The following is a 26,183-nucleotide window of genomic DNA, read 5'->3' as shown; positions in this document are numbered from 1 at the left end:
GGGGCTCTCCTGGCTGGCAGGGCAGGGGCGGGAGCCAGGGCAGCTGCTGCAGGGCCAAAGGGCTTGTCCCAGGTGAAGACACACTGCTGACTCAGCGAGGCCCAGAGGCAAATCAGCCCTAGAAAATCCTGTTCCCCAGCTTCCAGGCCACTGTCAGCCTGCTTCGGCCAGTGGCCTAGGAGTCGAGAGAAGCGAACATGGTCCTCTGTTCCCACCACACCAGCAAAGGAAAGACCAGACCAGACCAGACAGAGCCACTTGTGTGTCCCAGGTTAAGGTCATTCACCATCATTTAGACTCAAAGGGTTCGTAAAGCAGATGGTGGTCCCCCCTTATCTGCAGTTTCCCTTTCCATGGCAACCGCAGTCTGAAAAGAATAATGGAAAATTCCGTAAGTAGACAATTGATAAGCTTTCCGTTGCACGCCATTCTGAGCAGCGTGGTGAAATCTCGCACCGTCCTGCTGCATCTCAGATGCCATGTGCATCACCCTTCGGACGGTGTCTCTTCGCGGTCTGTGCTCCCTGTGCTCCCCGCTCGTTAGTCACTGAGCCACCATCCCGGTTGTCACGTGGACTGTCCCGGTATCGCAGTGCTTGTGCTCAAGTCACCCTGATTTTACTTAATAATGGGCCCAGAGTGCAAGAGTGGTGATCTGGCAATTTGGGTTTGCCAGAGAGGCCATACGTGCGTCCTTAAAGCGAAAGCACCCACTACCTGCACACAACTTGTATTACAGTATATTGTTACACTTGTTTTATTTTGTTGTTGTTGTTATTCTCTTACTGTGCCTAATTTGTGAATTAAACTTCTTCACAGGTATGTATGTATAGGGAAAAAATAGCACGTATACACAGGGTTTGTTACTACCTGTGGTCTCAGGCATTCACTGGGGTCTTGGAACGTATCCCCTGTGGATAAGTGGAGACTACTGTATTCTATTACTACACTCTTTGAAAGCTGGCACTCAGAGAGGGTCCCTGAGGGTCACTTCTACACCAGAGCCTGTCTCTAACCCTTTCAGGGACGGGCTGTGAACCTGGCAGATGGCTGGACCACCGCTGGGGAACAGGATGCTGGAGAAAGTGCTAACGGTGGGCAGCAAACCATCAGACTTCCCACAACACCCCACCACTACCACGCAAATTCCAAGGGCCATGGGCAAGGGCCAGCTTGCTATCAGGCTCAACCCACCCCAAACACCAATGCCAGCTTGGGATCGCAGGGAACCTGGGACTATTCCCTGGGCTCCCTCCGATCAGTTCCCAAGGCTTCCTCCTTTATCTGGTACCCAATTCATACCCAGACGGCCTCTTGGTGAGGGCATCAGAGGCAAGGAATAGGAGAGAGACCATGGAGTCATTTCTAATTATAATGGGATTGAGCATTACCAAAAGAAACCCTGGGAAGGGACCCCTCAGCTTTCTAACACGTAGGAAAGATCTGATTCCTTTATAAACAAGTTGAGGTGTCTTCCAAGTGGCCTGTGCACATGTTCTAATCCCTCTTCCTGAGCTTGTTTAACTCTTCAGAAACGGCTTTCAAAGCCACCTTTGACCAAAATTGTTTAGTTTGCTTGACTGCCCCCAGTATTCCCCAATACAGGCATCCAAGGGACTTTCCCATTTCCAAATCCAAATTCAGGTCCAAAAAACCAAAACCTGCCCCTCTGAGGTCACTCCCAAGAACCCAGGCAGTCTGAGAAATGGCTGCATGATAAGAATCATGTGACTTTCCCAGTTTGCTGGTATCCACCTGCCTTTATGTTGCTCTCCTCTCTCCCTGCCTCCCATTCCTCAGACAGAAGGAGAGTGGGACACCCCCACCCACTCACCAGATCTGGCTCTGCCTTCCCTGGAAGTGGGCCCGTCTCTTCTCCCTCCCGGCAGAGCCCAGGCACTGGGACCAGCCCAGGCTCCATTTGCCCCACTAATGAGTCTTAAGTGTTTGGCTTGAGTTTCTGCCAGTGCTACGCCTACAGGGGAGGGTGGTGGGAGAGAACAGAACAAAGCTCATGCCAGCTCGGCTCTGCTGGGCCCTGGGAAGGCTGGCACAAGGGCTGCATGGCAGACCCACCTAGAGGTGCATCCATTTGAAGCCCCCTGCCTTTCTTTCTCCTCCACCTCAGGGGTTTTCCCAAAATGCAGGTTCCTGGCTCACCTACTGCATTGGAATTGTGGGGTAGGCCCAGGAATGTGCATTTTAATAAGCACCCCAGTACTGTGATGCACAGTGAAGGGGAAGAACCCAGAATTACAGAGAGCTAGGCTTAGAGACAGTAGGATGCCAAGAGCCAGGCACTTGGGTGGGGAAGGCCAGAATCGAAGAGACATCCTAGAATGCATGGGCTGAAAGGTTAAAATGATCCTTTAGAGAAACCAACCCGCTGGTGAGGAGGGTGAATTGTCACCAATATCCAGTTTTCTTTCTCTCTCTTTCTGGCCACAGAGCTAAACCACGTTTTCCAGTCTCCCCTGTAATTAGCAGGAGTCATGAATTGAATGCTGGCCAGTGGAATGTGGGTCTCCTACAGCATGCTCTCTCCATTGGATGCTGTGCAGGGATCCAGGGCCTCTGCAGATATCTGGCTGAGCCACAACAGGGAAGGAGCCTGGGTTCTGACTGACTTTAAGGCAGTGTCCCCACCACCAACCTTCCTGGACTGAGCAGTTTATTTATGGAAAAATAAACCTTTGTATGTTAAGCTACTGAGATGTGGGGGTTGTTTGAATCAGCTACCAGCCTTTTAGAACCAATACACCCATCTCAGGTACACCAAGCCCAGGAGTGCAACAGTAGTGACATGTTCAATAGCAGAGTGAGCTCTTGATGGGTCAGGGCTAGAACCAGCATTTCCCACCTACAGCCTTGGATAGGGATACGGGGCATCATGACCACATACCACAACTGGGCAGCACCAATTCCAAAAAAACTTTATTGTTTCAAGTGGCAAAATGTTATTGGGTCTCTATGGGGCACCTGGCAGGGCAGAGGGAGACCTGGGGTGGGGCTGAGTTCCATCCATTACAAAATCAAAGGCTTTTATAAAAAATGTTATAAATTGGTATCAAAACAAAACCCAAGGGAGGCTGGAGGAGGAAGCAGAAAGGGAGGGGGGTACACGGAGGGAGGACCAGAACCTTGGACCACAAATGACGGAATCCAGGCCGAGAGGAAAGGTGTGGAGGGAAGTTGGAAAGGTGATACAAAGTGCATAAATGTGCCTCCCCAGATGCTCCTCAGACAGAGGCAGAGGGGGACAGAGGCTACAGCCTGGGACATGGGGGGAGAAGGGGCTCCAGCCATCTCCTTGCCAGGGACCCCACAGGAACGGGCATTGCTTGGGACTGCCAGATGGGAAGGACCTGCACCGGGAGGGAAAAGAAGAGCTCATGGAGCCGACCATGGCGGGTAGAGGAGAGGCTTCGGCTTCCTTCCCTGCCCATCGCGGCTCTCCCCACACAGCCTAGTTGTAAGGAAGGTCCCTGGTGAGTGCCCTGGGGTCCCAGGCCAGAAGGGCTGGTGGAGCACACTCAGCCACAGGGCCCGGGGACCATCCTTGGCCCAGGGAGGAAGGCTGGGATAGAAGCCCTCCTGGTCCATCAAAGGCCAGACGACAACACTTAGTTCTATGGGCAAAACTGAGGGGAAGCCGAGGGACAACCCCCTCCCCCGCCCCCCAAGTCTCTGGAACTTGGTTCCATCTGCCTGTTTTCAGCCTGGCAGAGAAAGGGGAATGGAGAGCAAAGGGGAACTTCCCGCATCCTCCAGGGCATTCGCTGCTCACCCCTGAACCCCATTCCCTAACCCCAGCCAGGCCCGAGCCCAGGGACCTGCCCTCACCTCAGTGACTTCTCAGACCTTCTTCTTCTTCAGCTTCAGGGCTTGCAGCCAACTGGGCGATGATCCTTCTGACCTAGAAGGCAGAAGGCAAAGGTCACAAAGCAACCTGAGGAAAGCTGAACAGAATGAGGAGAGGCAGGAATAGAAAACCCCCACCCCACTCAGGAGAGGCAGCCCAGGGCCTGGCTGCAGAGATGGAAACTCTGCCACCAACTTAACACAGTTAATTTGGGGCACGTCGACCTCCTCCCCGAGCTTCGGTTTCCTCTACATAAAGTGGGGTTTCAGCCAATGCCCCGAGTTCAGGCCACCCACCCTGAGGATTTCTCTGGCTTCGGAGGTAAGGCGAGGGGCTTCCCCAGCCCTGGGACCTTGCAGGACTTGGAACGCTGGAACGTGGACTCCTTCTGGCTCGACTTGCTGTCCACCAGCTCCCCCTCCTCAGCCGAGCGGTTCCGGGGGCGCAGCTTGGCCTGAGAGACAAGTCCAGTGCAGACAGGTGTCAGCGGGACAGGCAAGAGCACTGAGAGAAGGGCAGGCAGTCCCCACAGTCAGGCTCAAACCCCTCTGCAGTCCTTTTACCCAGATGGGTGGGGAGTCACTTCACGACAAACTTCTCTGAGCTGAGATACTGGGAGTTCAGGCTAACTCAGCTGGACAAAGCCAGGGGTGACGTCCAGCTTTTGCTCTTTGTTCCCTCTGCCTGCAAGGCCTCCCACCAACTCCTATGCATGCCTCAAAGCTAAAAGCAAATGCTACAGGAGGCCTTCCCAATCTACCCTCCTACCCCACTCTTAGGAAATAACTTCCCCTTTGAACAGGCCCAGCCCTTATCTGCACCTCCCTGTGACCCCTAAATTTCTCCATTCACCAGAACTATGGACATGGCTGTGTCCCTCACTACCCCACGAGGTTCCTCCTTCCATCACACTTAATACACAGCGAGCGCAGGGTCAAGCAGGGCCCTCCATGGAGAGCAGAAGGAGAGGAGGAATGGGAAAGAGATGGGGGAATGAACAAATGATGGAGAAAAGAAAGGCTGGATTCAAGGGGCCAGCTAGCGGGATGTTTGCTGAGTCACTGAATGGTACCTTCAGGGCTGACGGGCTCAGGCCAGGAAAGAGGTTGACTTTCAGCCCCTTGGTGCCCAAGGACATCCGTGTCCTGCGGTTCTGAGGCTCCTCCACCACCTCCTCGTCTGAAGACGGCACCCGAGAAGCTCGTGGCTCTGCAAGGGCCCAAGGAGGGCTCAGCAGAGAGCAACCCCAGGCCCCCACCACCCGGCTCACCCCCACATCGACACAGACATCAAAGAACTCACTGGCCCTACCCGTAGAGTCCTGGAACAGGCGTGCATCCGAGTCTGCCGCCTCTGACAGGCCCAGGGTACCGCCGGGCCGGATGGCCGGGGCCCGGTGCCCACGCTTGCGCCCCAGGTTGGCACGGCTTCGATACACGGCACTGTCGAGGATCTCGGTGTCCTGCTTGGGACAACGGCAACACCACTGCCATCACCGTCCCGTGGTCCTGCCCCATCCCACATAAGCCCTTCAAAAGCAGCCGCTGCGAGCAGATCCCTGTTCATGACTCACCCCCCATTCTTCACCCACCACCCACTCTGCCTCCTGGATTGAGCCGCTGGAGGAGCCCCAGGGACCAGGCTCTGGCTCCACCACCCCCAACCCTTCCCAATAGCCCAACCACTGCCCTGGGCTCACCCCCCACTGACCTCGATGAAGGAGAAGTCCTGACTGGGAGAGCTGGGGGGAGGGCCTTGGGAGGGTCGCCGAGGGGGGTGCATTGGACCCTGCTCGCCCAGCCCGGCCCCTGCAGGGTCCCAGGTGCCGTCCACCTCTTCTGTCCGGCTGGCTTCACCATCGGGCTGGGGCCTCCAGGAGGGCAGACGGTCCCTGCCAGGCTCCAGGGGCTCCCCTCGATCGGCACCTGCCGTGGTTCCTTCCTCTTCCAACAGGGTCCTCAGGCCCGAAGCGGAAGCTGCCGACTCCCTCCGGGCCGCTGCCTTGGAGCTGCTGACGGCCAGCATCTCCTCCAGCAGGCCCTGGGAGGCGGAGGGTGGTGAGCGGGCCAGGCAGCCGCTGCTGGGGCTGCAAAGGAGCCAGACCAGAGAACAGGGTCACGGTGCAGCCACATCTCCCTCCCCCAAAGCCCCTTCACAGGTTCTGTCTCCCCTCTCCCTCCCGAAGGGCACGGTCAAGACCACACACAACACAGCACAGAAGGGATGAGCTGGGCCAGCCTGGCAGGTTCAGATCCTGGGTCCTCCACTGAAGGGACTTGGGGTGAGTCCCTTCACCTACAAACGCTTCTAACTTCATAGTGCTGTTGGGGGAATGAAATGAGAACCTGGAGCACGCGTCCACCGCCTGGCACTCAGCGTGTGCCCGATGAACAGCCGCTATTGCTACTCCTGCCATCCATGTGGACGAAGCTGTCCGAGTGGCCCTCCCAGGGGCACCTGCTTGGGCACACACTCGCCTTGGGATGAGCCACGCAGCCTCTTCAGTGCCCCTGCCCATGTCACCCCTCCCTGTGCCCATCTCACAGAACATGCCAGGCCCTGTTCCCTCGCCCGCCACAGGGAAAGCTTCCCCCACCACCCCTCCACTCACTCTCCCTGCAGCTTAATTCCTCCTCCGAAGCTGGCCTGCTCCCCTCCCCCAGCCTCCACCCTTCCTCGGCCCTGCAAGCCCAGAGCTCCCCCCGCCAGCCCCTGCCTCCGAGGCTGAGGCTTTGTCCCCACTGCCAGGATGTGAACAACGCAAGGGCAAAGATGAGGCCCCTTTTGCCTTTGTTCCCCCCGCCCCTGGCCCAGGGCCTGGCCAGGAGCAGAACTAAGCAAATGTTTGCTGAGTGCAGGAGAAGCTTGCATCTCAATGTAGCTTACGTGTCTTCTGCCTGCTGCTCCCTCAAAACACAACACAAACACATATGCACAGCACACGTGCACTCTCACCACCTCACACAGGAGCTCGTGTGCTGTCCAGCTGCCACCCCACACACACAGACACCCCGACCCACTCGCAGCACACCTCAGGCAGGACAGTGTGCATGTCGTCTGTCACTCCTGCCAGCAGAGCCACACCAACATGCACACGCACACACTCACACCATGCACACGCACACACTCACACCATGCACACGCACACACTCACACCATGCACACGCACACACTCACACCATGCACAGGCGTGGCAAAGACTGGCGGGAGCCAGGCCTTGAGTTCCCCATGGACTGGAGGGGTGGAGAGTGAGGCAGGTGATTCAGTACCAAGACCGAAGCGGGAGGGCTGGACAGGACGTGTGTCAGTCTGTCCTTCCACAAGCTGCTGACAGATGGAAATTAAAGCGGTCTGGCGGGGAGGGAGGCGGAGGAGGCCGCAGCAGAAATACAGCAGCCTGGATGGGGGCCAAAGCCAGCTCACCCTGCTGCTTCAAATCAGGAGGCTGGGGTAGGAGGGGGAGGCAACAGCAGCCCTCCAGCCTGAGGAGGCCCTGCCCCAAGCTTTCCGGGGTAGGGCAGAGAGCAAGCTGAGGAAGAGCTGCGGGGATGTGAAACAGTGATGGGTGGATGGAAAGATCCACATGCAGCCCTGGCTGGTGTGGCTCAGTTGGTTGGGCGTCATCCTGTGCACTGAAAGGTTGCTAGTTCAGTTCCTGGTCAGGGCATACGCCTGGGTTGTGGGCTCGATCCCTGGAAGGCAGCCAATAGATAGATGTTTCGCTCTCACATTGAAGTTTCTCTCCCTCTCCCTTCCTCTCTCTAGAAAAAGCAATCATTTTAAAAAAAAGACCCACATCCAGAGCGAGACCTGGCCCCACACCAGGTGGGCAGAGGGCAGCCCTGGGGGAGGCCATGGGAGGGGAGGGCGGGGGATGCTGGGAAATGCAGTGGGATCATCCCTGCCAGCCTGTCTAAACCCCAGAGAAGGCAGTGTGGCTGGCACAAGGACCTGTCTCTTCATCTCCAGAGAAGCTTCCTTCCTCTTGAGCACCCAGAAACACCTATAACCTGAGCCCCTTCCTGGCAGGAAATGGAGACAGGCTGTGCCGAGCACTGCCACTCCAGGGCACATTTGGGTCCCCTCCGCTACTATGCCTGGGGCCTTGGCAATGTTACCGACCTACTCTGAGCCTCAGTGTCTTTGTCTGTAAAATGGGGATAACAGAAGTACCTAGACTTTGCTGGGTTTGTTGGCAGAAACGTGTGCCCAGCACATAGCTAACATTTGATAAATGTTTAGGATAAGCATCATCATTCTCAACACAGGTTCCTGGCCTCAGAACTTGGCTCATCTTATGCCCTCTATACCCTTTGCCCCATCGGAATTCTGAGTCTCCTGAGGGCTGGACCCACCCGCACTTCAGGTGCAATCCCGGGAATGGTATGTAGTAGATCTGGAAAAAGCAGCTTCCAGTGTTTTAGGCTCCAAGACTCTGAGGAGGTCAGGGCTTGAGCTGGAATGATGTGTCTAAAGGGGAAGTAGCTGGTCTTGACCCAGAGACCGGAAGAGCACGCAGAGAGATGACCCCAAGGCTGGGGCCCAAGGGAACATGAAGGAGCCCACGGTCACAGGCTGTGTCCTTGTGCCAGCCACACTGCCTCCCTGGGCCTCAGTTTACCCACCCATGGAATGAGTGATCTCTGAGGGTTCTCTCAGATTCTAAGGAAAGCCCAAAATAACTGCAGGTTTCTACAGGTGCAGGGGGAGGGGCAGGAGATGACCAGGAGGCCGAGAGGGGAGGGGGCAATGCACCAGCTCTTGAGGGACCCAGGAGCGCCACTCCCCCAGGACAAGGTGGCCCTGGATACAGAGGGGGCGCCAAGCAGTCCCAACCGTCTACCCACCCCCACCCCGACACCGGTCTTTTCATGTCACAGTTTGCCAGGCAGCATTCCAGCCAACGACCGCTGTGGGGGAACCTTTGTCCCACACAGGAATGGTGACAAAAAATGTCCCCAGTGGCCTCACTTTATGGACACATCCATCCAAATCTGCAAAACAGGTACGACTACAGGTAGCAAGCACTTTTCCGGTGCTTACCACGTGCCAGACAGATCTAGCCCTTCCCACATGTGAACGCCAACACCCGGTGAGCCCTGGGAGTAAATTACTCCCACTTTACAGCCGAGGAATCGGAGGCGCTGAGAAGGAACTCACCCAAAGTCACGGAGATGGTAACAGAATCCAGACCCAAACCTGGCAGAGGGGCCCAAGGACTACGCTGACCTACCTTCAAGGACTTCTCATTACCATGGGAACCTCCAATTTTTCCTTTAAAGAGTAACTTCCCAGAGCGCAGAATTTCTCTAAACCAGCTGCTCAGAGCTCGAGGCCCTTGGATACTAGTGAAGTTTGGGAAACATTGTGTCAGAACAGTGATTTTCAACCTTTTTCACCTCATGGGACACATAAACTAATTACTAAAATTTTGCAGCACACCGGAAATATATTTTTTGCCCCCCCCAAAAAAGGTGTAGCCCTGGCCAGTGTTGCCCGGTGGTTAGAGAATCAGTCTGAGCACTAAAGGGTTTCAGTTTCAATTCCCAGTCAAGGGTGTGTACCTGGGTTGCAGGGCCAATCCCCAGGGACGTTGGGGTGCATGCGGAAGGCAATCTATGTGTCTCTCATGTAGATGTTTCTCTCTCTCGCTCTCTCTCTCTCTCCTTCCCTCCCTCTCTCTCTTCTACTCTCTTAAAAAGAAACAACAACAATGGAAAAAATATCCTTGGGTGAGGATTAAAAACACACACACACACAAAATAGGTATAATGTTGATTCATTCACACTGGACGGCTATTGTTGTGTTGGCTATTGTCACTTTTTATCTGACAATCTAAAGGGAAAGAGGTCAGTGCCCCTAAAAAGTCAGGCATTGTACTCTTAAAAATTCCTGCGGTGAAAACTGCCGTTAGAGAAAGGTAAACATGTTTCCTTCTTCTTCAGCTTTAAGGCTTTAACGGGTTGATACTTGCTAATACACATGCATTCTAAGGCTCTAGGATGGCCACAGAGTACCCAGCATTTCCCAAACTTGTAACAGCCACACATCTTGACGGAGACCAAAGCTCAGACAGCTGAGGACTCCCTGCTTCTCTGCCACTAACCTCCTGGTCCCCAACCCAGTCCCCTCACCAGCTCCCACCAGGCCAGCCTCTCCCTCCATCCTAAACAAAGGGGAAGATATTCCCTCTTCCCCTTCTTAAGAGCCACCCCAACTGAAGGGGAAAAGTAGAGGGTGGTGGGCCCCACTGCTTCGTAGTCTGAGTCCTGAACGCAGTGGCTGCACCTCACGGCATTTAGGGACGCAGGAAAGACACACTCTCCTCAACACCCCTATTCTCCTGCAAACCGGAGGGGTAATAATCCCTCCCGCTTCACCTGCAGCTGTGAAGATCAATGAGGTCAGGTGTGCAGCAGCGCCCTGGGGGACTGCAGAGTCCTGAGTCCCCCGAAAAGAAATCAGAGCAACCACAGGCGCCCACACGCTGCCGGCACCCGGAATGCTAAAGCTTCCTGAGTCCCACATCAGAGAGAGAGGCTCAGAGATGTCCAGGACCCAGGAGCCCCATCCCTGCAGCCTTCACCTCCTCCCCACACTCCTCCCACACTCCTCCATCTCCCTCTATAGCCTCAACCCCCTGGGCATCAGCCTGGCCCCATGCTCTGTCCTTTCCTCTCCCCCTCCTCCTCCTCAGTCCCTAATGCCTTCCCAACCCTTCCAACACCTCCCCCATTCCCTCCCTCTAGACCAGGGGTGGGCAAACTTTTTGACTCGAGGGCCACAATGGGTTCTTAAACTGGACCGGAGGGCCGGAACAAAAGCATGGATGGAGTGTTTGTGTGAACTAATATAAATTCAAAGTAAAGGAGCGGAGGGGAGAGCAAGAGAACCGGATAGAACAGCCGGATCCGGCCCACGGGCCATAGTTTGCCCATGGCTGCTCTAGACCCTTCCTGGTCCCTCCTGCCCCCCTGCCACTACCATCAGCCCCACACCTCCCTTCCCTTCCTACCATGGCTGGTGAGAAGCTCCAGGGTTGGGAAAGGTCAAACATTCTACTCAGTCAAGACAATGAAACCAAATCTCAGTAGATGGAAATGTTAACAAAGAGATGCGATGTGTTGGGGTGGGGGACTGGGGGTGTGGGGAGACCTGGATAGAAGAAAGTGAAGAGAGTAGCCAAAGAACATATATGCACAGCCCATGGACACAGACAATAGAGTGGTGAAGGCCAAGGGAGGGGTTGCGGAGCTGGGTGGAGCTAGGCAAAGGAGGGGAGAAGGGGGACATCTGTAATAGTGCCAATAAGATAATTAAAAAAGAGATGCAATGCCTTTTTGCACTCTTTCCAAATGGGAAATCACCTCAGTTGGCTTTAGCACATAAAAAGTTCGAGACAGACTGTGGCTGGCTCACAAAACTACCAACGTGTTCCTTGACAAAGTTCTTGTTCAGCCACTCTGCAGGGAGGCCAAGGTCATGTGGCCACGAGTCAGGTCCCAATGTCCTTTGGGTTCTTAAATTATTGCTTCTTCTGGGCCTTAAAACGGGCAGACAAGAAGCACCACGTTCCTAACCTCCTGAGAGACAATGTGCCACTGTCCACTCCACTCCCGACTTGGAGTGGCCAAGGCCAAGAAGACAGAGTCTTTCCTATGCCCACGAAAGCACTGTGGTCCCTGGCCCAGGAGCACCTGTGGCTTAGAGCTGAGAGGCATGGGGAACAGCCACTGTGCTCAGTGGGAGTCTCCAGAGGTGGGATATATACCATCTCCTCCAGCAGCCACAATATGACGTCACCAAGGAAGCCTAAAACATGGGCTGCAAAAGTAGTAACACCTCCAACATCACAGTCACCATTCAGACAGGTTGCAACTTTTCAGGCTTCCGGCACACCTCTCCTCGCACACTGGGATGGTGTTCCCTTACCTGGCTCCGAAGCCGGGGGCTTCTCCCATCTCCATTCCGGGGTCTTCAGAGCAGGTCTCCAAGGAAAGCGAGGAGTCATCTTCGCCCTGGGTCTCTGGTCCACTCATCTCGCCAACCCCCAGCTCCCTGGCCTCCATGGGGTCTGGGTCTCTGGCCTCCTGGCCAGGGCACAAGATACCAGTGTCCCTGAGGCCTAGCTCTGGGCACTGGCTAACTTCTCCCACCCCATGCTCTCTGGCTTCACTCGGAGTCCCGTAGACCTCCACATTCCGGAGCCCCAAGTCCTGGGTCCAGTCCATCTGCCCCACTCCACATCCTCGTGGCTCCCGAGAACCTCCATTCTCTAGGTCGCATGGCACCTCCAAATTCCTCAGGCCCAGACTGTCACCCCAGTCCACCTGGCCCACCCCAAGCTCCCTGGAGCTGCTATCTGGCCCCACGGCCATGTTCCTGAGCCCCAGGTCTGGTGTCCAGCTTGCCTGTCCTACTCCACGCTCCCTTGATTTAAGGAAGTCTCCGGCCTCCACACCTGACCAGTTGGTCTGCCCCACGCCACTCTCTCTGGCCTGGCTGTGCCCTTCTGCCTCCCCCACCCCAGCCAAATCTCTGCCCCTCACCCCAACATCAGAAGTCCAGTCCTTCTCCCCAACTCCCATCTCCCTGGGCTCCTCAGAACCCCCTGCCTCCAAATGGCTAGCCAGGTCCACATCTCTCAACCGCAGGTTATCTGACCAGCCGGTCTGTCCCACGGCATCCTCCCTGGCCTCACTCGAGACGCCAGAACCCACACAACTGGACACTTCCAAGTTCCTGAGGCCCAGCTGGTCAGTCCAGTCCACGGACCCAGTCGAGGTCTTCTCAGGAGACACAAAGTGGCCACCTCCCATCTTGCTGGAAGGACTCGGGCCAGCATTGCCCACTCGGTCGTGGCCAATGATCCCAAAATGATGGCTCCTCTCGGTAGCCTCCATGCAGAAGTCACCACTCCAGTCTCGCTGCCCTGGGCTGAAGGCCGCCTCTGGCTGGGAGACCACACCTAGGCTGAAGTCGCCAGCCCAGCCTCGCTGCCCCACTTTCCTGTCTTCAGGGTCGGCATCGCCTGGGCTCTGGTCCCCTGCCTGCTGTCTCCTATGCAGCCCTCCAACCTCCTGGCTGGCACCGCTATCCTGCCAGCTACTCTGGGCTCTTGGTCCCAGTGCTCCATCCTTGTTCTGGGGGCTGCTGGGGCTGAACAAGCACCCCAACTCTCTCTCCTCTGGCTGGCCTGTGTCCCCACTGGCCTCGCCCAGGCCATCTCCTCCACTCAGAGTCTTCTCAAACTCCTCATCCTGCTGTTGGGGTTCCTTGGGACTGAACGCGGTGCTCAGGGCTCTCACCCCGAAGCCTCGGTCCTGGGGGCTGAGGGCCGTGGCACTGCCACGGCTGCTGTAATCCCTCATCCAGGCACTCTTCCCAAAATCCAGGTCCGGCTGCTCAGCACCCTGGCTGCCAAAGATGCCAAGCGATGCATCTCTCTTCCCAAACTCCTGGTCCTGCTCGTCGGCATCCTGGCTGCTGTACTTGCCCAGGTGGTCCTTCTTCTTCACTTCCTCCACTTCCTGGCTGGCATAAGCCCCCAAAGAATCTCTCTTCCCAAACTCCCAGTCCTGAAGGCTCGCATCCTGACTGCTGTAAGAACCCAGCAAATCTCTCTTCCCGAATTCCTGGTCCTGGAGTTCCACATCCCGGCTGGAATAAGTGCCCTGGGAATCTCTCTTTCTGAACTCCCAGTCCTGAACATCCGGCTCCTGGCTCTGCTGAGTGCCAAGCAGGGCTGGCTTTCCAATCACCCGGTCCTGGGCTGGGAGCCCCCCGCTCCCACGAGGGCTGCCGACCTCCTCCTCCTCCTCCTCATGGACCTCCACCTCCTCGTGGCCAACAATGCCACACCTGCTGGCCCACTCCCTGGCGCTCCCTTCCCCTGCTCCTTGCCCACTCTTGCTGGACCAGCTCCTCTCTCCAAGGCCTGGGTCCCCTCTGGGGCTCGCACCGCTAAGGCCATAGTCCTGAGAAGTGTCCTGGGACCAGCTGGAAGGGCTAAAACTGCTGGACTGTGTATCTGTTGCAATCCCAAATTCACTCTGCAGATCTTTCTGGGCCCAGCCGAGGAGTCCCTGGGAATCAGAAAAGAGAAACAAAGAAACAATGCTGAGAGTCCATCCAGAATGGGAGTCCGCACTGTCTGGTGCCCACACTTTGGCAACAAAAAGCCTGGGTTTGTATCCCAGCTGTGTGACCTTGAGCAAATCACTTAACCACTCTGGGCTTCGCGGTCCTCATCCTTAAACAGGTGTAACTCCTACTGCATGGGTGGTTAGGGAGGATTAAACAAGATCATCTAAGCCAAGTCCTCAGCATAGCACTGGCTCGCAAAGAGCACTCAGCAATGGGTACTCAATCGATGACCCTAAGGTCATGTTTACAGCTCTTGGGCAACACTTGGCTACCAGCCACGAGAGAGGCAGCCTGGCTTGGTGTGGTCCTCACAGGGTGTGGGGCACACTTTCTTTATGAAAGGACACGACTCAAAGCCCCTTCACAACCTCCTTTCCACTGCGAGATTCCACCACCACCCCAGCCCGTCTAGTCCCAGAAGTTCCCAGCCCTCCCTCCCTAAGGAAAGCACCCACTGCCCAGCCCTCCCCAGGAAGACCTCCCAGCCATCCCTCGCCCCTGGCCCCTGGTGGGGAGACAGGAGGGACAGCCTCTGACACAGGCAAAACACCCAGCCAGGGCTCCACACCCGAACTCCCTGACTCACTCCTGAGGGCGGGTGAGCCCTGGCCTCAGGGCTGTGCAGCCGGCCGGCCTCATCCCGCAGGGCTGCGTTGGCCAACAGCCTCTCCAAGACAGACATGCTGTGCTCCCCATCCCCAAGCTGGGCCATCGCCCCGGCCCCCAGCACCCACCCCGGGCAGCTGGGTAGGCAGGGCTGGGCCGCTCCCCTGCACCAGGACCTGTCGGGGCGGGCAGACGGCTCTGGCTCTGGCTCTGGCTCTGGCTCTGGGCTCACCCTGGCCCTACTCCCTCTAGAGCAGCTGCAGCTCTGGTGGCCCCGCCCAGAAGCCAGTTGAGTCACCCACATCCTGGGACAGACACACCTACAGCAGGAACGAGCTGGATCTTAACTCCTTCCTGCTCCTCCTCTTCCACCACCTCCCTCAAAAGGCCCCTGGCTCCTCCTTCCTTTCAGTCCCGCCCCTACCAGCCCAGGCTGGGCTAGAAAAATACATTTCAAAAGCCACCTGGACCCCAGCCTTTAAAATGAGAGGAAGTGTGGAAGGAGAAAGGGCACTGGGCCCAAGCCCAGCCATCAACTCGCTGGGTACTCTTGCACAAGGCTCGCCAGCTCTGGACCTCGGCTGCCTGTCTACAAGGCAGGTCTTGAGCTCAATGGCAATAATTTTGAGCCCAGCCAAGGAGTCCCTGGGAATCAAAAGGAGAGAAAAACAAACTCGTGATGTACTAGGTGCTCAATGATGAGCCAGGTGCCACTGTCAGTACTTTATAGGTATCATAGCTCATGTAGTCTTTACAATGACCCTATTAGGTAGAGTTCATGACTGTTATTCCCATATTACAGCTGCACAAACCGAGGCACAGGCAGTGCAGTAACTTGCTCAAGGTCACACCTGGGCAAATAACAGAGCCAGAGATGAACCCAGGCCATCAGGTTCCAGCACCCACGCCCTAAGTGGCCACACTGTAGCCTTTCACAATACTAGTCCTAATAAAGGCTTGAACACTTGGTATATGCCAAGCACGGAGCGTGTTGCACATTTCACTTTACCTGCAGTACAACCCTGATGTTATTATGAAAGGACTCAGACATTTAGAGGTTAGAGCACATTCCCAAAACCACTCAGCTAGTGGATGCTGGTACAAGCTCTAAACTCGAAGCACCATCCATAGCCCCTGCCAACAGCTTTGCCAAGCTGCACAGCTGTGAGGGGCACCTCCATAGGTGCCTTGCTCATAGCTGTACCCCAAGCTCTAGACCAGCCTTGGGCAAACTACGGCCCGCGGGCCGGATCCGGCTGTTCTATCCGGTTCTCTTGCTCTCCCCTCCGCTCCTTTACTTTGAATTTATATTAGTTCACACAAACACTCCATCCATGCTTTTGTTCCGGCCCTCCGGTCCAGTTTAAGAACCCATTGTGGCCCTCGAGTCAAAAAGTTTGCCCACCCCTGTCTAGACAAATAAAGTCCACTCGGAAAGAGCAAAGCCCTGAAGCCCTGGCTTCCATCCCGAGGCCCCCGGCTTCCCTGTGCCCATCCTCACCTCAGAGCAGGCACTTGGGGTCTGTGTGTCCTTCAGCTCAGGTCCAGGTCCCCGCCGTGCACTGCCAGCACTGGGGGGTGGCGAAGCCAGGAGGTCATCCAGCCAGCGGGAGCTGCTTTCAGGACCTGCAGGCTCGGGGGACGCCCTACAGGGGTCCTGAGCCTCAGTCCTGGGTTGGGTAGTCTCAGCCCGGGCCAGGGTCACAGCCTCCTCCTCAGCAGGCAGTGCCTTCCCAGGGTCAGGGGTGTCAGCAAAGAGGACACAGGGCTGGTCAGGGGATGCTGGCTGCCGCTGCCCCAGGACCGGCTCCAGGACGGACAGGGCGGCCTCCCTGGTGGCCAGAGGGAGTGGGGACTCTTGTCCGGCCAGGGGCTCCCGCTCCTCATACCTCTCCTCTGCCTGTAGCAAGGCTGGTTCAGGTGGGCTCCCTGTTGTTGGCAGAGGCTTGATGGGATCAGCTGGGGATGGAGGCTGACTCTCCCCATCACCCTTTTGGTTTGGGGAGATGCCCGAATCATCTGTCTGCACCCAAGAACCAGGCCTTCCTGGTCCCTCTGGAGCTGACCAGACCCCTCGCCCCTGCTGGAACACTCCCTCCCCACTGGATGCAGCCAAGTCACCAGCCACAGTGGCCCCAGCCTCCGCAGCCACAGCCTCAGCCTCCGCAGCCGCAGCCTCAGCCTCTGCGGCCTCACTGGCTTCAGTGATGGGGGAGGGAGGCGGGGAGTCCAGCCGCCACACCCCTAGACCTGAAGGCCGAGTGGGGAAGGTCCATTCAAAGGACTGTGACAAGCTCCAGTTGGACTCTGTCCCACACCCAAAGGGACGATCCAGGGCTGACTGGCCCCCTTGGGTTTGGAGCAGGTCAGCCAGCGAGCCGCCCAGCTTCTGGTCTTGGTCAGGCAGCCGGAGCACACCTTCAGAAAACCGGCGCTGACCCAGGCCGGTGGGGCGGAGCTGTGTGTCACCCCTGGCCACCTCCTCACCAGATGGGAACGTCCGATCGGGATCAAGCAACTCACCCCCCTCCATCGGGGGCCGGGGTGAGGTGGCTGGAAGCTGCTCTGGGCTGTGGCTCCCCGAGACCTTTTCCACGGGAGGGCTACTGGGTCTGGGGGCATCTGGGGCTCCCAAAGCAGGGAACCCTGGGCTAGGGGCATGGCAGGCGCCCTCATCTGGCAGGACCACAACTGGGGATGCTGGAGTCGCAGGGAGGCAGGGAGAAGGCCCGGAAGCGGCAGGACTCTGGACCTCTGGAAGATGAGAGTGGCGGGGAGAGCTCTGGTGGGGTGAGTGAAGTTGGGGAGACCCAGGGGCTGGGCCTGAGACTTCAGCAGGGAGGCCTGGGCTGGTGAACCCTCCATTCTCTGCGGTGGGGCCTGGACTTGAGGGGACCCAGGGCTTGGAAACCTGCAAGAGAAAGGTTGAGAGCCATCACTCACCAGTGGAGGAGACCCCTGCCAACCCCATATAGACCACAGGTCAGCTGCTTTTTCACCTCTCACTCCACAGACAGGAGGAGAAAACTGGGGGCCTCTCAGCTCAGCTGGGAAAGGCCCCAAGTATTAGGACTTCTTAAGGTTCTCAGCCCCCTCCTTTAGACCCTCTCCCCAGAAAACACACAGAGCCCTATTCACATAGTATGACCCACACTTCAGGTGGTTCAAACACTCCCACCCACCTATCCCAAAGCTCATCGAAGGATCTCCTAAGCGTCCATGGTTCATGGTCAAGAACTCTGGCTTCATAAAGGGAAAAGGAAATTAGGAAATCTGACCATCGGGCATGTGGGGGTTCTGCTTCAGAGCAGGACTCTGAGCCCAGCGCAGCTCCCAGGAGCAGCTCAGGGGACGTGGAGCTGCCCACACTGCTCGGTGCACTCCCAGGTCCCAGCGCTGCCGACGGAAGCAGGCAGGCCTCGGGCTTCAGGCACGGAGTCACCCGCACCGCCTCTCGTAAGCTGTAGGCCCTTCCATATGGTGGTCACTTGACTTCTCTGAGCCTCAGCCTCCCCTTCTGTCCATTAGGGCTGGTGGCCACAATGTCCCCCTCACAGACTTAGGAGAGGAGTAAATAAGATTCGTGCATGTGGCCTCTCAGGACAGGACTTATCAAGAGTGGATGCTGTGGGATGATGGGGGGCAATGCTTTCAAACTTCAGACATCTGCTCCCATCCTCTCTCAGCTGCCGACCTTGGTTCCCTGAGAACACAGAAACCACGGCATTGCACGCCCACACCCTGCTACCTGACGGGATCCCAGAGAGTGAACTGTCCTTGCTCGAGGCTAAGGCCAACCCCTCCCCTCTTCCCTGCGTCACTGATTTTTCCTCCTCTCCTGGATCATTTCCATCAACACAAACTGCTCTCATTTCTTCCACCCTAAAAAAAAGAAAAACGCTCTTGCCCTCACCTCTCTCTCTTGCTACCGCTCACTTTCCTGAACACCTTGTCTACATTTACTGTAGCCCCAAACAGGCTGCTTCCTGCACCTGCCACCTAAATGCTCTGGTCGAGGTCACGATGTTTCCTTGTAGCTAAATCCCATTCTCAGTGCACCTTTCTGACCTCCCTCTCCCTTCTCCCTCCTCCCTCCTCCCATCATGAAAGCTGGCTTCCTATAGCCTCCAGGAATCCACTCTCGCCAGCTTTCCTCTCACCTGGCTGCTGCTCCATCCTCTCCTCGGCTGGGCTGGGCTGGGCTGGGCTGGGCTGGGCCTCGGTCCTCTTCCCTCCAGAGGCTCACCCACTCCCCTGGTGCTCAGCCGGTCTTAACTACGAGTCCCTGGAGCTCCAGACTCAAATAGCCCACTGCCCACTCGACATTTCCACGTGGATGTCTAAAAGACATCTCAAACTCCACTAATCCAGAAGCAAACTCCTCTCATCTCCTCCCATCCCGCTTCACCCTTCAAGACCCCTCTCATGAAATGGTAACCTGGTCCTTCCGGTTGCTAAGGCCAAAAGCCCTGGCGCCATCCTTGACTCTGTGTGCACGCTCCCTCTATCTGCTGTCAATCCATCTGCAAGCCCTGTGCCCAAACTGACCTTCAAATTCCACCCAGCGTGACCACTTCTCACCATCTCACCACAGGCTACCTCCAGGGTCCATCACCTCACCCCCGGATTACTCAAAGAGCCCCCAGCTGGCCCTGCTGCTGCTCTCAGCTCCCTGCAACCAAGAGCACACGGTGACTCTTTACAACTCTCCTCCAAACCCCTCACTCAAGCCAAGGTCCTCCCAGTGACCTGCGAGGTTCCACGCGATCCGTCATCACCTCTCAGTCCTCACCACCACCCCGGTGCTCCCCTCTCCCTGCGATCCGGACAGCCTGGCTTCCTGGCCAGGAAGGTACTGAGTCCTTCCAGGGGAGCACTCGAGTCAGACAATTCCGAGCCTGCCTCAGCCCCTGTAAGTTACTTAACCTCGGTGAGCCTCTCATGTGTGACTAACAGGGCGCACTAGCTGCAGTGATCACAAGGATTAAGCTAGTCAGCCTTCCTGGCACATGCCCAGCACACAGTAGGTGCGTGAATGACGGCAGTTACGATGATAATTATTCCTTATAACGAGTAGCCTCATGGCCTGAACCACACTTGATCAAGAGCACTGGCCTGGGAGTCAAGAAATCTGAGTCCCGGGGCCAGCCCCTGGGCAAACCCCCTCCTCCATGACCCTCAGTATCCCCATCAGAACCAGAAAGAGATAGAGCAGATGATCTCAGGTGACCCTTCCAGCTTTAGAATACTATGAGTCCAAGTCATAACGGAGGATAACTCACGTCGGTAGGTGACTCAGAGCTGGCCGGCTGAGCCAGGTCCCCATTGAAGGCCCGGTCCAAAGGGGGGCTCCTGGGAGGGAGAAAGACAGAAAATGCAGGCACAGAATTAAGCAGCCCATGACCGATGAATAAGGGGACAGAGCTATAGCAGCACCCAAAGTTAACCGCCCCAGGCATTTCCTCCTGAGCCCTGCCTGAGACCACTGGGGACAGAGAAGCTACCCAGTTTCCATGGAGAAAATGGCCCAGGAGATAGTGCCTATTCCCTCCCTCTCTACCCAGGGTTAAATTCCCCTAGTCCCTTTAGGAAAACCATCCTGGATGCCCACACTCACCAATGATTCCCTAAAAGATAACCTTCTCCCCCCAGCCCCTACGGGGTTAATGTTCTCCTCCAGCCAGGGAGAGTACAGCTGGCCTGGCTGCCCTGCCAATACTTCTTGAAGAAGCGCAGGGGGAGGGAGGGGGGGCAGAGTCATTTTCCAAGGCTGAAGCTGTTCCTCTGAAGCTCTGCTTGGAGCCAGGGAGGGGAGGATAGAGCGCTGAACCCAGCCTGGGAGCCTTGGCCTGGGACAAAGAAGGGTTAATCCAGAGCCCTGCCCTCCAGGTACTTTCAGGTGAGAAAAGGGCAGGGCTGGAGGGCAGGGTAGGGCAGAGGCCTTCAGCATTGGGCTCAGCCCAGACCACAGCAGCCCTGCCCTTCACAGCAGCAGGAAGGGGTGGGGAGCCTCTGGGCCCAGCAGAGCCACCAAGGGCCCAGGGGGCCAACAGTGCCTCAAGCGGGCTCTCCCTGTCCTGGGGATGGCACTTGAGATCCCTCGGCCTCTTCCTCCAAGCCCTTGTGCCCACCACCCCGAGAGGCACCTCCTGGCCAGCCTCCTCTACACGGGCACAACTCTGGAGAAGTGTATTACAGGCAACAGTCTCCAGCCCGGCCGTAATCTCTGCTCGGTGACACTAGCTGGCCTGGCATCAAGGTGTGTTCACATCTTATCTCTCCCATCAGACTCCTGCGGGCAGACCGTGCCCTTCTCATCACACACCAGCACCTGGTACACTGCTCCGCACACAGTAGGAGCCAGCAGTTAAGAGCACGTGCTTTGAAAATAGACATGAATTCAAACCCCAGCTCTGCCTTAGTTGCTGAGGAACCATGGGAAGACCCTTCTGAATCTGTTTCCTCATCTCTAACATGAATACTTCCCTTCACTAAACAGAATGGCTGTGGATTAAATGAGGCTAAGTTCAGCTCTTGGCATTAAAAAGAAACTTCCATACTGTGCATCTGAACGCTCCACAAATGCCCATCAACTCTGTAAAGAAAATTATAACTGTAAAGAGAATCTAGTCATAACACCGTCTGCTGGGGAAAGCTCTGTAACTTAGACCGGAGCCTGCCTGCACTCACAGCACACAACTGACCTATCAGTGAAGGTCAGAGTCCCAGATGGGGCCACCTACTTCATCCCCCAGAATGCAACAGCCTCCCGCCCCTCACCTCTCCTCGGGGGTCTGGCTGTGCTCTCCAGGGCACTCTGTGGGAGACTTCGCAGGCCCCTCCTGGGACCATTCCCTGGAGAGGGTCCCACTATCCTCATCCACAGGAGCAGTAGCCACGCCATAGGTCCTGGGGCCGTATTTTGAGCTACCATCATGGTTAAAGGTGAGGCGGGAGCCCCAGAGGCGGTCAGAGCTGGCGGGGACCTCCTTCCGCGGCTGCTCCATCTTGGCCAGAATCTCTTCCACTGTAGTGGCTGCAAAGCGCTCAGAGGCTGGACGGAAGGGGGCGGGGGCCTTCCGTACACCCCCTGGGGCAGCACATCGAGCCGGGGGTGTCAACGGAGGCATCTCTTCTTTCACAGCCTCCTCCTTCCCAGCCTCTTGGGTGGCTTCTCCTCCAGTAGACGTCTCGGCCGGTGGTCTTGGTGCAAAGGGAAGGGGACGCCTGCTGCCACCATAGGGCTGGGGTCCTGCCAGCATGTTCATCTTCCGGGCAGAAGGCAGCTCAGCCAGGGGACCCCGGGGCGGCCGCGGCCCAACGGACACCAGCAGGCTGGGTTTGGCAGGCAGGGCTGGCTTGGCAGGCAGGGCCCGGGGTTTGGGCTTGACAGGAGGTTTGGCCCGAGGGTCACCTACCAAAAGGAAAAGGTTGGTTGGGGAGGCTGTCAGAAGAACCAGGAAGTAGACTTCTTCATCTCCCACCCTACTAAACTCAAAATGTTGACAACCTTCAAGGCACAAGCCAAATGTCACCTCTTCCATGAAGCCTTCCTTGATTTACCATACATATCCCAGAAGCACCTTTTGTCTCCAAATTCTCAAAATGTTTATTCAATCCTTCCTATAAGCTAAAGCTATTTAAGGGTCCAGCTGACACCTTAATTCTTCCTGTACCCTACTCTGCATCTAACACGTTCTTATTAAAAGAATGAATGAATGAGCAAATAAGCCAATAAATGAATGCTACCTACCTATATCGAGCACTCAGCCCAACATTTCTCCAGTCTAGTCCTGTCCTTTTACATGACACTCTACCACCCTACCATTCACAGCAAACCTTTTATCCCAGCTAAGCCTCCCTACTCTGCCTCCTGGCTGTCCCTCCCCCAGTACACACCCAGGCCACCTCCCCAGGTGTGTGATGAGGAATGCAAACTTACTATTGACCTAACCCACACAGAAGTAAATCTGCTACAGGGGAAAAAAAAACAAGATCAGGAACCTACCTTCTATATATGGCATTCCAAAGCCAAATAAAAGACCTTGGAATTACTCATTGCCATGGCCCTCTATCATCCACTCATTCAGCTCAGCCTAAGAAAGGAGTCTAGACAGGAGCCAGGAGGTCTGGGTTCAAATCCCTATAGGTACACGTCATTTCTCATCTAGACCTCAGCCTCCTCCTCTCAAAACACTCGCTTTACCAACATCATTTTGAAGGTTAGCTTGTTCTTATCTGCTGTAGATCTAAGAACTCTAACTGTTCTAAAGGGTCTCGCCAGGAACTGAGAACCTTTCAAACTCATCCTGCACTCCTCCCTCCCACCTCAACAGAATCATCACTCCCCCACCCCTTCCAAGACAGAATGGGGGTTCAGCCTCCACCCCTCTCTGTCCTCCCAGCCACCCTGCTCCACCCTGTACCCATAGGCACCTACCTGGCTCAGAGCCAGCAGATACCAGCTCCTCCTCCATCTCCCGGGGTGGTGGGGAAGCCATGGCTGTGCCTTCCCTGAGAACAGACACTTTCATCACATTCGGCAGAACCTGCATGAGAATTGAGAAGCGGAGGGTATGAGCAGGGGCAGCCAAAGACCCAGGAAATAAGAGCGAGGAGGAGAGGGTTGGGCGTTGGCAGTAGGCTTGGCCAAGGGAAGCCTGCTACTTCTAGCAGAGGCAGAGTGTGGGACAGGAAGAGGGAACTTCAGAGCGGGTGGGAGGTCAAGGGAGGTCCCCAGCAGTGTATCCTCAACTCTTCCCAGATCATTCTCTAACTCTGGTCTCCTAACCCCAAAGTCCTGGAGCTTCAGGGGGCTACCTATTCTTCCCTCCCCTGCTGAGCTCTCCAAGACACCCCACTTACTGTTCCCAGGGCACCCCTTGGGTGCAGCAGCCTGCTCGAGGTATCTACTCAGGGGCAGAGCAAAAGGGCAGACCAGAGTCTGAAGCCTCTTCGTGAATCACTTCATGGGAGACGGGAAAAACCCGCTCCTCCCCAACCTGGGCCTGCCTTCCCTTTCCCGCTCACCCTCCTTCCCTCCCTCCCTCCTGCAGCTGGGAGTGGTTCCCTCTCCCCCTTTCCTCCTCCTCCTTCCACATCCCTGCCCCACTCCCGCCTCCCTCAGAGCAGTCTCATCCAAACACGGAAAAATAAGGAATAAGAAGTAAACATCTGGAATACATTTTTTTCTTTAATTTCTCAATTGCTTTGGCTTCAGTACGGAATTTGATGAGGTAAAAGCCAGGGCCTAGTCCTGTTGCCATAGCAATGGCCTCCCACTGGATTTCCAGAGCCGCGCCAAGAGGAAGGAGGAGCCGGCCCAGGCTGGGCTGGGAGAATGGGACAGGGCTTGAGAACATCCGGTGGTGGGGTGGCCTGGGGGAAAAGACTCCCTGGGGTTTCCCCTTCTAGGACAGGCAGGGTAGGACAGCCACAGCCTAAGCACTGGTGATACTTGGGTGGCCCTCACTGGCCTAGGATTGGCCTGAGGGGTTTTGAGAGGCAGAAGAAAATTTTAAACCAAGTGACACAGCCCTATAGAAGTCATTGGGTGTCCCTCCTCTAAGCCTGTACCAGGAGGGAGATTGGGGTCTGATTCAATGCTGGGAGGGTCTACCACTTTCCAGCTGTGTGCCCTTAGGCACAGGGCTTACTTCTCTAAGCCTCGGTTTCCCTAGTTGAAAAGTGGAGTTAGTGTGACTGTTGGGAGACTTACGGTAAAAGATGCATGCAAACTGCTGAGCATAATGCCTAGCACATAGTAAGTGCCCAATAAATGTTGGCCATTATGAATACAATTCCATTCAGTGTCACCGATGAGCTACCATCCTTTGGTAATCACCTCCTCCTCTCCCCAGACCATTCCTTCACTCCCACAGGGCCCAGTCATGTCACCTGTTCTTCAGACACTCCACCACCTCCTCAGTTCTCATCCTGGCTCCAGAAGCACCATCCCACCCACAACACCCTCCCCCCACCCCAGGCTCTCCAGCCTGGGGGACAGAGTGCTCCTCCCTCTAGTTCCTAACACATGGTATGCACAGAGCCCCCGAGGAAAATCTAACCCCCTCCAAACTGCAATGGGCACAGCCTTCCTCAGAGTCACCCATTCCTAGTCAGGGAAGACAGCGCCAAATCCAAAGAAGGGCCCTTTAATGCCCAACATTTGCAAAATCCACCCACCCCTCATCTTTGACCCTGCCCCAGCTTGTTTCAAAGATGGGAGGGGAGTAGAGAGAGGAGGGTAGAGAGAAACCCAAGACTGTCAATTCCCTTGGTCAGCCAACTTGCAGGGCGCACTGCTCACTATGGGTGGGTGAATAACTGTGCAGAGCCAGGCCAAGTGTGCATGGGGGAGGGGCACACGATAGGAAAAATAAAATTAAAACTCATGATTGTTTCCTTGTCCTTGAACATTATTACAAGGAACATGGTGTGGGTGATTAGAAATGGAGACAAACTAGCCCAGAACCGAAAAACTCTTTCACCTGGGGGCCTAATGGACACCTCTGCAGTATGAGCGCGCAGCAATGAAGTGGGGGCTCGGCTTCCCCAACTGAGGAGATCCCACAGCAGCTCAAAGGCCCCAGTCAGGAAACCCAGGTGCCAAAGCCCTAGCTGCAGAATCACAGCGGCTCTGAGCACTCCCCACCCCAGGAATCAGGGGCTGCCACAAGGGCTGGGGAGAGGCCCGGCAGTTCCAGCCGGGGCAGGGGCCCAAGAGACTTCGGCGCAAGCCGGGTCGCCCCTATGGACCCTAGGATCTCTGCCCGGATCCGGACCCAGAGAGGTCGGCAGGGATAGCATATAAACTGCTGGAGGAGGGAGGGCCAGCGGAAGACGGAACAGCCAGGGTGAGGGGCGGTCTGGAGAGGCCCAGTGGGAAAGCTGGGGACAGAGGGGACGGCAGCAGCCGAAGAGGAGGAGAAGAGAAGGGGGGCGGCGGGGGCGAGGGCGGGGGCGAGGGCGGGGGCAGCAGAAGCGGAAGACCAGTGCGCGGGACGTGAAGCAGCCGGCGAAAAGACGAGGGACTGAGGACACAGACTGGGTGGGGGCGGACTGGGGTGGCTGGGGGCGTGCCGAGGGATCCGGGGGGAGGGGGCTAGCGCGGATCTGGGAGAAGGGGGAGGGAGGGGTCCCTCTAACAGCTCCGCCTACCCCCCCGGCCCCGCCTCAAGTCCTCGCCCCTTCCCCCCTTTCTTCTGGCCCAGCCAGCACGAGCTACAGGCCGTGCACCCTCCGCCCCCGCGCATACGGGCCCGCTCTCACGTGCCCGTCGCTTCCTCCGCGCCCCTGGCCCCTGCAAACTTTCCTGCACACCGCCCCCCCAACTCCACCTCAACCTAAGATCCTAGCTGGAAAGCGCCCACTCCTCCCATGCCTCTCCCCCGCCCCCAACCCTGGACCCCGCCCCCTCCTTCGCCCTCCCGCCTGCCCCCGCGCACTCACGCGCTCTCCCGGGATCCGGCTCCGCTCGGCTCGGGCTTGGCGCCCCGACGCCACTCTCCGCCACCGCCGCCGCTGCAGCCGCCGTCACCGCCAACCAAGCCAGAACTAGCCGCCGAG

At 56.7% G+C, this 26,183-nt stretch overlaps 1 protein-coding gene across 5 annotated transcripts; it reads right to left on the bottom strand.

The window, feature by feature from the left end:
• Window positions 1-2,916: 2,916 nt before the first annotated feature.
• TNKS1BP1 (tankyrase 1 binding protein 1) lies at window positions 2,917-26,183 on the bottom strand (the record flags this gene model as incomplete). Of its 5 annotated transcripts, none has more annotated exons than XM_080688174.1 (12): window positions 2,917-3,365; window positions 3,844-3,916; window positions 4,159-4,316; window positions 4,935-5,071; window positions 5,165-5,327; window positions 5,573-5,948; window positions 11,796-13,948; window positions 16,117-17,526; window positions 19,898-19,967; window positions 21,396-22,029; window positions 23,056-23,164; window positions 26,067-26,183. In XM_080688174.1, 10 exons carry the CDS (start codon window positions 23,147-23,149, stop codon window positions 3,856-3,858), a joined length of 5,256 nt encoding a protein of 1,751 aa, XP_080544300.1. In that variant the 3' UTR covers window positions 2,917-3,365; window positions 3,844-3,855. The 5 variants fall into 5 exon arrangements, with proteins under 5 accessions (XP_080544300.1, XP_080544302.1, XP_080544301.1 ...); XM_080688176.1 differs by having other exon boundaries at window positions 5,174-5,327; XM_080688175.1 differs by having other exon boundaries at window positions 5,165-5,324.

The sequence above is a fragment of the Plecotus auritus genome (genome assembly GCF_963455305.1).
Source record: "Plecotus auritus genome assembly, chromosome: 9".
Classification (NCBI taxonomy): Eukaryota; Metazoa; Chordata; class Mammalia; order Chiroptera; family Vespertilionidae; genus Plecotus; species Plecotus auritus.
Note: the sequence above shows the minus strand (reverse complement) of the source record. Positions and strands in the feature narration are given on the sequence as shown.